At 41.7% G+C, this 12,488-nt stretch overlaps 1 protein-coding gene and 1 long non-coding RNA gene across 2 annotated transcripts in view; one reads left to right on the top strand and one right to left on the bottom strand.

The window, feature by feature from the left end:
• The window catches only part of RUNX1T1 (RUNX1 partner transcriptional co-repressor 1), a 140,109-nt gene extending 134,056 nt beyond the window's left edge, over positions 1 to 6,053 (bottom strand). Inside the window, 5 exon segments of the mRNA XM_061123808.1 lie at positions 5,595 to 5,651; positions 5,654 to 5,696; positions 5,698 to 5,738; positions 5,927 to 5,951; positions 5,953 to 6,053. Coding sequence (XP_060979791.1) covers positions 5,595 to 5,651; positions 5,654 to 5,696; positions 5,698 to 5,738; positions 5,927 to 5,951; positions 5,953 to 6,051 — 265 coding nt within the window. The 5' untranslated portion in view covers positions 6,052 to 6,053.
• On the top strand, positions 5,940 to 11,772 carry LOC133042822 (uncharacterized). Its single transcript, XR_009689595.1, has 2 exons — positions 5,940 to 6,056; positions 10,172 to 11,772. It is a non-coding gene; the product is annotated as an uncharacterized LOC133042822 (long non-coding RNA).
• Positions 11,773 to 12,488: the final 716 nt, after the last annotated feature.

Raw genomic sequence — 12,488 nt, 5'->3', positions numbered from 1 at the left:
GTGACTTGGGTCCCAACCTTGAGACTGTGGGGTGCCAGAAAAGCCCGGTAAACACTGAGGTGAGCCTTTAATCTCTCAGTCCTGGCCCCAGGCACCAAGTTCATCTTAGGTGAGGTGAGGGGCAAGTATACAGGCTGCTTTATTTGTGCAAGACCTAAAATATTTTAGTTCCTTCTCACTCTCCTCTATCATTCACCTCTGAAAGAACTGTAGTCACAACTAAAATCTCAGACAATCATCTGAGATCCAGGATGGCCAGGAGGAAAAATGACAGACTCCTCCCCACACCTCTTCTTTATAACGAACAGTGGGGAGCTGAGGACATTCTGCACTGATTCTATTTCCCAGAGATTTGCAGATTAGTAGTATCCCCAACTCAGAAATGAAAATATAATGTTTTGGGTTTTTTTTTTTTTTTCTATTTTCTTAACCACAGGAAATTCCTGAAAGCCTACTCGCAATATGCTATGTAGACCTGCATAGATGACAGCTGGGAAGACTCGTGATCAGAGTCTGCCCATCATTTGCTCCTGAAGCTGGAGTGCACCCGAGGCCACCCAGCAAGTCAGTGACCGAACTGGAAGGGGGACCTCAGTTTGCCTATGAGGGGAAGGCACACACAGGAGGTCCTTCGTTTTATAACAGAGTGCTTTATGCTACATAATCAGTTATAAGTTCAAGATGGTCCAGACTCCCTCTCCTCTTAGTTGTGACTAGGAAGTGGACCTGGCCAACCGGGAGATGCTGAGATCGAGATGGAGAGGGACCAAATTGCCTGAGATGGGCCAAGCCTCGGGGCCTAAGACCACTGGCAGAAGACTGCTCTGGAGTGCTGAATGAGACCAACAGAGGGAGAGGTCCCAAAGCCATGCACCGCGGGAAGGTGGCATTCTGATGAGAGAACAGCGCTTAGTCATGGAAAAACCTGCATCAGGAGGACGAGGATACAGAGTGCGTATGCGTGCTAAGTCGCTTCAGTCGTGTCCAACTCTTTGCAACCCTATGGACTGGAGCCTGGCAGGCTCCTCCGTCCATGGGATTCTCCAGGCAAGAATACTGGAGTGGGTTGCCAAGTCCTCCTCCAGGGGATCTTCCCAACTCAGGGATCACACCTGCATCTATTATGTCTGTCTCCTGCATTGGCAGATGGGTTCTTTACCACTAGCGCCCCCTGGGAAGAAGCATACAGAGTGGCAAACATTTGGGCATATCCTAGGATATCTGCTGGCCAGGAGCCTACTCTGATTCCTAGGTTGGGGGCAAGCACAAACTTAAGGAAAACAGTGGATGTATAGATCATGACTGCTAAAGAGCACATAAAGCCCAGTATTCAGAGAATATGTCTCTATTAGAACTTGGGAACAGAGCAGGTAATTAAATTTGGGGAACAAAAGGAAACCTCAGTTTTCCAAATTGGAGCAAAAGGTCAAACCAGAAGAGCAACTAAAGCTACTTTTAGAGTGATGGACCACATCTCTTTGAAATAAAGAAAGTGAAATGCTGGTTAATCATTTACTTAAAATCAGTGATGACACTGTACGTGAAGGTTAATGCCAGGCTCACAGTAGGTCTCAAATATTTGTCATTTTGTCAGTTCCTCTACTTTCTCCCCAGACCAACAACTAGGTGGCAACCCTCGAATGCCCAGAGCACCCTCAGAAGTAGTCTAAGCCCCAGGTGTTAAAAGATGAATGAATCCAGTGAACCACATTCCATAAGGCACTGGGAGGTGTTCAGATTGTTGGACACATGATAGGAAAGCTTTACATCTGTACTCTCCACAGTCAACAAGAGGCCCCATTCACCCAAGTACAGATTTGTCCTAGGGACCCTGGCCAATATGAAGTCCACAAAAACTAACCCGTTTCATGAGTTCCGTTATACAGATAACCTCCATTAGAGCTATCAAAGCAGGGGGATTTTAAGTAGGTCTCTCACAGTTACTGAAAATGTTAGTGGTTCTAAGCAAGACTGATGGTTTTAAGCGTTTTCAAACAAGAGTGTCTCACCCCTTAAACCTCAACCACAGGGCATTACTTTCTCAGCGGTTCTGTATAAAAGCCTGAACATCACTTGATAAAGTATGAACATTCTGAAAAGAGTCACAGGAAGCTCTTCCCTGTTCATGTCATATAAGGTACTGAGGCTTCAACACAGAAACAATACACTAGAAGGCCATATACAAAATTGATGGGACTGTGTCTGTGAAATAAACTTTCTTCATTCATATGTGACTCAGGTGACATTTCTTGAGCCAAAGTGCTTGGCTCTATACCAGAGACTATACCCACCAAGGAATATACCTAGATCTCTGAACTTATGCCAGCAACAACATGCCACAACTGGGCTTCAAACTGGAAATTACATTCTTTATAAGAATTATTCTCAGTTGTACATGTGATCACAAGTATATACAATGTTGTTATTCAAACAACCTCTTCTTTTGATTGGTGTTTCAGAAGAAACATTGCATTTGTTAATATCAAATATGCTAATGTGTCACAGTGTCTGTTTTCCCTTGTAGCCATTCGGAAGATATTCTGAGTTTATCTTTGAAGAGTGAGTGTATCTGGGAATTGAAGTGTGAAGGTACAAGCTATATAGCCTCTAATTGATCCAAAGCAGTGATCCTGTCTCACCCTAGACAAATTACTATACCACAAGTCCATCCAACTGCAATTGTAGATGGAGTCAATATTAAACCTGATCCAAATTTTATAGGTCTTCCTTCTACCTTAATTCTCTATGTCCAGTTTTACATGACTAGTATTGCCATTTATTTTCCTTCTGTAGGGATAAGTATTATTTTTATTATTGTTATGCATGTTAGAGTTCTTTTTAATTAATATTGAGTAATTTTTTAAACATGTCTTTCCTAGAAATGTCACTAGCAAAATGCATCCAATTTTTCTCTAATGTGGTGCTTTCCCTGTCCATAAAACTTATTTGATTAGCAGTATTATAGAAGCTAAAGCTTTTGTATGCAGGCACTCAAGCATAATTTAATCATTTTATTTAAGCATGAAAAAAATTATTCTGAAAGCCCTGTTAGGTAAAATATCCCTGATTAATTTAAACTTACATTTACAGGTATATTAAAGGTGAAATAAATCATAGAATGCCCAGTATGCACTGGAATAGTGTTAACTTTGTTATAATAGTCAGCAGTAAGTTAAAAATTGCAGTATTAGAGAATGTAAGGAATAACTATCTCAATTTAAGTAACTGCATTTAAACAGGTTACTTTAAAATAAATTTTGTTTTATGTGAAACCATTTTGTATTACAAGGATTTCCACCTATGGAAATCTCTTTCATAGTCAAACGAGATCAGGTCCTAATTGCATAATACCATTTATCTGCTGAGGATAAAAGTGCCAACAAATGAAAATGCACATTAGGCAAGAGACTGTCAGAATAGAAAATTGTCTTTTTTATTTTTTTAATTTTTTTTTGTTTTTTTGTTTTTAAATAACCCACTCACATTAACAAAAGACTGCAGTAGCTTCCAAATTATAGGTTGTTATTTTTAGTGGAAGTAGTTCAATATTCATATTGGAGCAGATGTAGCAGTTTAACAAAACAGCTCTTCAAATCCTGCACAAATTGAAAACAGGAAAACTGATTGCATTTTCTCTTATCACTTTCCTTTTCTGAATTGACACTTTTGGCCTTCTGAAAATTTACACATGGCTTTCATCTCAACAGCACCTGCTGATCAAACAGAAACCTAACATTTTCATGAAAATGGTATAAAGGACTAGTTTTGTTCTAAATGTTGTAAAGAGCATCAGTTGCCTAACCTGATGACAATAACTGCTGGGTATAAGGCATATTCATTATAGTTTTATATTTTCACTAAACTTTAAAAAATACATTAAGTCCCTTCTGGTTTTTTCCATGTTCACTTTTCATACGATTCAAATTTCTTTGACTCAAGGTCTGCCTAAAACTTAGTTTTATTATGCAAAGACTATGCAAAATGTGTAAAAGGGTAGATTACACACAGAATACTATTTTCTCTGTCACTGCTCAGAATACATGTTTATCTACACATACTGCTTTCTATTCAGTCACATGAATGTAAAATATACACATTCTGCTTTCATATTCCACCCACAGAAAAAAGGAAAGTCAGACCCTATTTTTGAAGGGGACTTACACATTTCTTTAAACAGATACAGATTTAGCAGGTGCTTGAATATCCCCAACTGGAGAAAAATGGATGTCACCTGAGCACAAACGACCTAAATGATGTGACCAACCCATTCAATGTAAATATCTCTGGGAAGGTAAAGGTAAAGCTTGAAAATGGGTATTCTTATATGTAAAATACAAGGACTGATAGCTAAGTAGCTCCCCAGATTGTCAAATAAAAGTATATCACATATTTATCTGTGACACCTGATTCTAAGTAAAATTAAAGATGTCCCTAAGAAATGCTCTCTGTCAGCTCACTAGCAAAAGATCTCTACCCTTCTGAAGGATTCCAGGCTGTCTATTCCCATTCTGCCTGGGTGACAAGGTAACCCCAGGCAGAAATGACATACAGTAAATATATGTGCCACTCTGGCCAGTTGGACTGTGAATTTCAGTGTTTCATCATGCTCACTGAGGCAACAGCAAACCTGAAATGTCAATATGTTCAGTCAATGGAAGTGAAATAATGGGACTCTATTGTCTTACCCAATCGATCTGCTGTCAACAAGGAAACATGCCCCCCTGCCTTTAAACAAATTTTAATTAGGCTCTTAGTTACTGGATTATATTTACCTATGAAAATAGTTATCCTGACTATGTGTAGGAAGCAAAACAATTGTTTTTCCCACTTTTACCCATTTTAAAAACCTTCTAAAGTTGATACTATAATTTTTAAACACACTCAGAAGAGTGTATCAAACGTGTTTCAAATTAAACAGGTTGATTAAACATTTTAAAATTATTTTCATTTTAAACCAATTCCAAGGGGGGTAAAAACATCCCACGGTTTAAATTCAACATGCAAATCTACCTTACAGATTTGATTTTTGTTCCCTCTGGACCTAGTTGAAATCATACTATAAAATCAACTAATTCCACATTAAAAGTAGGTTTCATTTGCTCTTCTCACTCACCCAAGTACTACCATTAGCATCAATTCACCACCCATTCAAAACATGTCACACAGAACCAAACACAAATGATCAGTTCCAAAAGCCTCAACCGATTTTGCTCAGTTTATCAATCCTACAAATAAGGGGTAAATGAAACTCTTGTTATAAGAAGGGAGACGGTGCTAAGGAGGGCAGGAGGTGGGGGTGAAAAGAATATAAGGCATTCAAGCCATTCCGATTTTCCCTTAAGTTCTACAGACTTTCAATGCAAAGAAGGGACAGAGTCTCACCTTAACATCAAAATAAAAAGGAACTAATCAAGTTGTTAAGCAGCTTCTTCTTTACCCCTCTTCATCCAAAGGCTTCAGCATCCCATCAATACCGTAATCCATTGTTCCCCCCCTTTATCCAGTCCCCTTTAAACCTATTCAGAATAGCAAAAAAAAAAAAAAAAAAAAAAACCCGAAACCCAAGGAAAGATAAGGCCCTCCGGTAATCTCACCTCGGTGAGTCCTGTCTGGATAGCAGAGGTGATGGGAGATAGCGGCCAGGCCAGGGCTGATGCCTGCTCCTCACCCCACACAACAAAAGGCAGATTTCTCTTTCCTCCCTCTGCTAATCTTGAAATGTAAATTCTCTCCGCCAGCTAAGAGGAGCGACAGATAACATGGTACATCTTCACTTCTCCCGGTCTTATCGACTTCTGAATCGTTCGGGAAGGGGGAGAGGAAAAGAGAAAGGCCGCCTCCCCGCGCCCCCCTGCCTCCCGCCCCCCACCCCTCCCTCCTCCCGGCCCGCCCCCCGGCCCCCGGCCCCCCCGGCCGCCGAGATTACCTTCTGGCAAAGCAGCGCAGGAGAGGCGGCCGCCGCCGCGCAGGCAGCCCCCGGACCGCGGCTTTGTATTCATTAAACACACATCGGAGCTTATCAGAAGTCAGAGGCTTGTCGGGATGGCACATTGTGTGTGAGTGAGTGTGCGGGCGCGCGAGGGAGCCGAGCGGAGCCGGCGTGCATCGGGGTGATTACAGTATCAGCAGGGCCCAGATGGAGGCAGGAAAATAAACAGAGGGTGCGTGTGAGACGGCGCGGGAGAGAGAGGGGACGGGAGACGCGGGCTGCCGCGAAGGAGAGGGACCGGCGGGGCGAGCGACGCGCCCCCAGGCTGCCCGAGGCTGACCCGTCTCCCCCCAGTCCGTCCCCACCCGGAGAGAGAGCGGGGGGAATCCGGACTAGCAAACTGCCTTTTTCCCTTGCTCCGGGGATGGCGGGGGGGGGGGGGGGGGGGGGGGGAGCTGGGATGCTAACATTCCGGGAGCTTCTGTCAAGGTCAGAGGGGCATCCAGAGCCCGCTTTTGGCAGAAGCTTAACAACGAGGCAGTCACCGGGTGACCTCCATCCGGAGAGACCCAAGTTGCCCGGCAAACCCCGGGAGTCCTCACGGGCAGCGACACAGCCCTTCCCGATCGACCTCAAGTGGGAGTTCTCGTCCCTTTCTTGGCTGGCCCGGAGACTGGATTCCAGCCCCCTGCCCACATCCACAGGGACGGCTGTGGGGCGCATACCAACGCTGGCATCTCCCTGGGCTTGTCAAGGTGGTCCCAGCGGCACCGGGAGGAGACGCACTTGTGACTGGGAGCTACAGGTGACTCCCAGACACCTGCTGCACCCCCAGAAACTGTGCTGGCGGGGGGCGGGGGGAGCTCCTGGTGCGTACATCCGAGAGCCTATTTTGGAGGTGGGAATTTGAAATCGAGGCAATCAATCCCGGCTTGAGCTTGCCTCCACAGCTCTTCACCCCACCCCAGAGCCCAGGAATCAATCAGACACCAAGCCGGGAGCTAGCGCTCCTCCCAGTCCAGAGTGCCTCTTCCACCCCCATCAGGGTCTGCAGGGAGGTACACCTGAGTGGTCTCCTGGGAGCCCCCTTTCCCCTTTTAAATGCACCCATCAGCCAACGTGAACATCTGATCAGATCCTTAATGGAGTGCAAATAATGCAGCAAAGAAGGTTATTTTATTTGGGGGGGGGGGGGTTGTATTTGGTCATGTTGCATTTCAAGGCACTGAAGCTTGGTTAAGAAGCTCATTCAGTATAAGGGGTGAGTTCAGAATAAAGAAGCCAATAAACACCAGAACTGTTCCGGACATACACCGTAGCCCCTGCTGCAGTGAAACTTCAGACGGTAAAACAGTTTGAGCATGGGGGCTCGACAGTTTGGGGTGAGGGGAAATAAGGCTAGTGATTAGAGAAAAACACCAGCACCTGCCAGAGCCCTAGCAGCCGCCTGAGAGGAGACAAATCTGAAGACCTTAAGAAAATCAGGAGAGGCAGGGGTCACAAAGAGGGGGCCACAGCTGAGCCCCTGAACCACAACAGCAAACTGATGAATCAAGCACTCCCCTCCAAACCACTTGCTCAAAAAGTTTTATGAGCAGTGGATCCCCCGGCCCCCAAGCTCCCATCACCCCAAGAAAACAATTAAGGGAAACCTGATAGGTCAGGTAAAGTGCAAAAAGCTAGGCATTGGTGGAGGAAGGGCATGTGTGAAAAATCTTGTCATGCAATGAATGTCAGATGAAAAGGGCTCTGCCACAATCCACCAGTAAGCCAATCACGTGGAAAACCTCCGGGTATCGCTGAGAAGAGGAGGTACTACTTCCCCATAAATCTTCAAAAAGTGAGCAGGTTCAATAGTTATACAAGGGTGCAAGAAGAGGGAGGAGGCCATTTGGCAGGAAGTGTTCCCAAATCGAGTGCACTCTAAATGAGTGAAAATCTGTCATTCTTACATGTTTTAAATATAACAGCAGATTTCTAGAGTATCATTATAGCTCTCATAAAGGGTCACCTTTCACTTTTTCTCTAGCTGCTATAGAAAACTGTATTCAGGATAACCAGGCGCAACCATATATACCTGCCCCTTTAATACATCTTAGTCAGATCAGTTTGGACAAAGACTACAGACACACGTTTATAAATCCAATGCAACTCTAGGAAGTAAAAAATACAACTTACAAACGCCAACTGATTTTTCCATTACATGTGCTTTGAAAAAATGCTATTTATAAAACAAACAAAGCCCTACTACTTCCACAGAAAAGGCTTACATTTTTCTTTAAAAAGCATCCAGACACTGAAGGTATGAAGAAAACTGCACAAAAGCTTATCTGCCAATGTTCTTGTTTTGTGAAGGCATACTATTTCTATTACCTCCTTGTTTGTTCACTGACTTTTGGCTCACAGTTACAGAAAAGATCAACCAATTCTCAAATGGGAAGAATCCATGACTTTCTTCCAAAGCAAACACTTTGCTGCAAAGCTTTCAATTTAGAAAAAAGCAATATAATAATCAAGAAGTACAATCACAGAATAAGTGTACAACAGGAAGTGGTTTCTATAATCACAGCTGTCTTAAAGGCCAGGCTGGAGACTAGAAATCTTAATTTCAACTAGTTCTTCTCTTAATAATAGGTTACCTTCCTATAAAAGCAAGAAGTCCATCTGTCTCAAGCAGATAAGTTTTGAAGCATTAATTCAGATAAAAATCTAGCATTTTCTTTGAGTATGTGAATTCTAGTGTGCTATAATGTGAGAATTCCAACATATGACCATTATGGCATAATATCTCATTGCTCAGCTTGTCATTATTTCATTTGTAATTCTTATGTTAATTATGTTCATAATTACTATAAACAGATGTGGTAGAGATTCATGTGACCTTTTATTGCAGAATGAATTCCTCACTCATTTTGCTTTAATTTCTCATGTATGTGAAACTGAAATGCAAAAAAAAAAAAAAAAGCTTTCTAATTTCCTAATGTTTTATATGTATAAGTTAAAACCTACCTTCTACTTCATCTGCATTTCAAAATACTAGAATGTTCTTAACATTTAAGCTGTTTTACACACATTTTAAAATTGCACACGGAATCTCACTGCTGCTTACTAAACTGTAGCTATGGATGCCAAACAAAGACTAGCATCCGTGTCTAAGTTGTTTGTCTTTCTTTTTTTTTTTTTTTTTAATATCAAAGGTTAATGCAGCAGAATTGTGCTTCAAAACCAAGTGCCTAGCAGCTACATAGCAATTTATTCACTCATAACTCAACCATCACCCTCTTTACATAAAACACATTTTACAATAAAATCAGTATGGATTTCATTAGCTGAAAACCTCCTCGAATTTCATTTCTTTGGCCCTAATCTATAATTAGTGTGGACAGACAGGTGCAAACCCTTCTCTTCTACAGATGGCTACTGGAAATGGTGCAAAGTAGCTCCTTCTGTTTAAACAACACAGAGATAACCTGCTCTGTCTTATCACTTACAATTACCTCCATTAAACTGAACTAATGTTTGCTTTAATAAAATGTTCACTGTTCTTTAAATATTATTTAGGAACTCTTATATTAATGGCTGTAAAAAAGTGAAGCTGGAACGTATCTCTTTAGATAATAAAAAATAACTTATTCTGGATGAAATGTTCTCACTGATGGATAATATTCTAAGGTTCACAAAGGTATTTTAGTTGACTTAACATTTGTCAGTTATTTTGCATAAAAGGGTCAAATATGGTATTTTTAAAAGGCATCTTGGTGACAAATTATTTAACAAGTAAAGAAATTTAGAACTATGAAATGTTTAATTTCTTTATTATAGATTTTAACTTATTGTTGAACTCCTAAAATCCCAGATTGTTTTCAAAGGGTGTTTTATGTTAACCTAATTTTGTGTATTTGTTTAACTTCTGATGGATTCTGAAAGTTGTACGAAGGTATCATTTTAAGGCACATTTTAAAAATTAACCATGCATGCAAGTGCACTCTGTAAGCACATGGTTAAAAATAACACCATTTCATACTAAATAACATCTATAAAGACAGAGATCACTTCTCCCTGCTTCTGCTATCAATAAAGTCTGTGAATCACTAGATGATGAATAAGGTGTCCATAAAACAAAGAACTTTTAAACGTCCAAACATCAACAAATAGCTTTTCTCACTGAACTTACATAACTTACAGTAATAAGACTCCAGTAAAATGCAACTGAATCGTTTTTTTCACATGCAAATCCTGCAGGTGCCAATTTTTGAGACTGCTTTGCTATGAAGGGCTATGCTGCCTGCATAAAACCTCAGTGAAGAAGGGCTTGCATTCAGCGCCTGTCAGCTGATGTTCATATCAAAGAAGTGAGAAACACGATTTGACAGTGAAGAATGTCCTAACCTGACAACCACTGACCAGCATTCCTATTGGAAGCATTTCTTTCTCGTGATCCCTTTTCAATGTTGGGAAAAAAAGAAAAGTTTTTTTTTTTTTTTTACAATAAAATAAGCTTCTATTTTTATAATAAAATAAATGATAATGGCACCTTACATTTGTGTACTTCTTTACTATTTATGAAGTGTTCTTTCATCTGCAAATATTTATACTAACACCCTGGATGGAAGAATTCATTAAAATCTAGCATCAAGAACAATATTTTACTTTTCTTTAGAAAGGGAAAATTGTAAAAATATAAAGCTGTAATCTTGTAGCTGCAGTATGTACTGTCCTACCTTTTCCAGCAGCTTGCAACTTGATAGGGCTGTTTGCCTTGTACTACAAGAATGTATCTTATTAGGAAAGCCCTTTTAAGGATCATATTTAAATCAAATTATTAGCAGATATTAGTGAGTCACAGAGACTAAAGCTATAAAGGAAAATAGCGTTTCAAAGAGTTCTGGTCTGCTTTGAGCTGTCCAAACATTAAAGAAAAAAATACACCATTTTTTTCCACTTCTTTTATTAGATATGAACTGGACACTGGAGAAACTCCATACTCAAACTCTCCCACTCAGTATTTAGCTTTTCAAATAAAGTGACTGCTGTCTAAATGGTTTACAAAAATTATGAATGCTTACACAAAGTCTTCTAACATAAAGTTCTTCTCTTAGTATGATCGTAGATAAAGTCAGCTTTTATACACCCAGAATGAGCCTGATTCCTTGATTATTTAGTGGAAATTCTTTCTTTTGAAAGAATAAGCCAAAGAAATGCTAAATACAGTACAGATAAAGCAATGTTAGACTTCAACTTCCTCAATATCCTTCCTGGCTGCAAAAGATGCCTAGGTCAAACACTGGGTGAGGCTGTCAGCTGTCCCTTTAAAAATAAGCACCCATAAAAAGAAAGAAAAGAGAAAAAAAATCAGACTGTCCCATGCATGCTACCTGAAAGCCCCTACAATGTTAAAACTAGAACTGACATGAAGAATAAACAATGGGGAAAGATCCAGAGAATTAGGAATTTGCTTCTCTTTGTACACATCACATCTGACATAAGCATCTGGGTTTGGGCCAGGATGGTTTAACAAACAATTCTGTTTGTTCACCTTTTCTAAGGAACTGTATGACAGGAGTGACTGGCCACAACAGACTGCTCACATGGTCAAAGCAAAAGACTGCAAAAAACTAAAGAAGGCCCGGGACACTACCGGTTTATCACTGAAAAGCTGATCAATTTGTATTCTAGCGAGTGTGGACTCACTGGGCACAGACCCAGTTTCACTCCCGTTCTATGCAAAGGGAGGGTTATGACAATAAAAGCCAGTGAGTGCACTTAAAAATGGTACACATGTTTAAAAGGGGCGGGGGGGGGGGGTCTGTAAAACAGATTTCAGTTCACACAGAAGGTAGAAAGAGAAAACGCCTTGGTCAGCAACCCAACCTTTACCAGGGGATAAATCAATTTGCAGCAGCTGTGGACAGCCATTTATATCAAGGCCCTGGGCAGATTAATTAAAGGGAGCGAAGTTAAAAATTCAAGGGGGCCCGGAGTGACATGAAGCACTCAAGGTGGTCTGGAGTGGCCTCCCCCCACAACTCCTGACCTTCACTCCCCGGCCCTGGACTCTGGGACTGGTCTTCAGGAGCTCCTCCGCGGGGGACACTAGCGATTCCTGAAAGTGACACTCTGGTGCCAGGCTGAGGCGGGTTTGGCTTTGAGATGCCCAGATCTTGAAGAATAGCTATGCTCAAAAGATTTCAACCGCCAGGACGCTTTGCAAGGAATAAAGAAAACAAGGGCTGCAAGGCTCCCCAGCCAAATCCTCCAAACTTGAAAAGCGCGGAGGGGCGGGGGGGGGGGGGGGGGATGGGGCTATTTTTAGTAACAGTCTGGGTTCACGTCCTACTTCCTGGAATCTGTACTCAAACTTTTCCAAGGACTGACTGCCCTTACCCCACCCCAAACCTCATAGAAAGTTTCAAAAAAAACAAACAAAACGGATGTAAGCGCCTTGTACCCACCGAATTGTCTTTCCTTAGGGGGGTCCTGGCCAGCGTCAGATCCACCCAGGGAGAGGGGTCTGGGTGCACCGATCACCCCAGCCCTTTCAGTCCCCCAAAGAGAGCGC

The sequence above is a fragment of the Dama dama genome, chromosome 21, assembly GCF_033118175.1.
Source record: "Dama dama isolate Ldn47 chromosome 21, ASM3311817v1, whole genome shotgun sequence".
NCBI classification, from domain to species: domain Eukaryota; kingdom Metazoa; phylum Chordata; class Mammalia; order Artiodactyla; family Cervidae; genus Dama; species Dama dama.
Note: the sequence above shows the minus strand (reverse complement) of the source record. Positions and strands in the feature narration are given on the sequence as shown.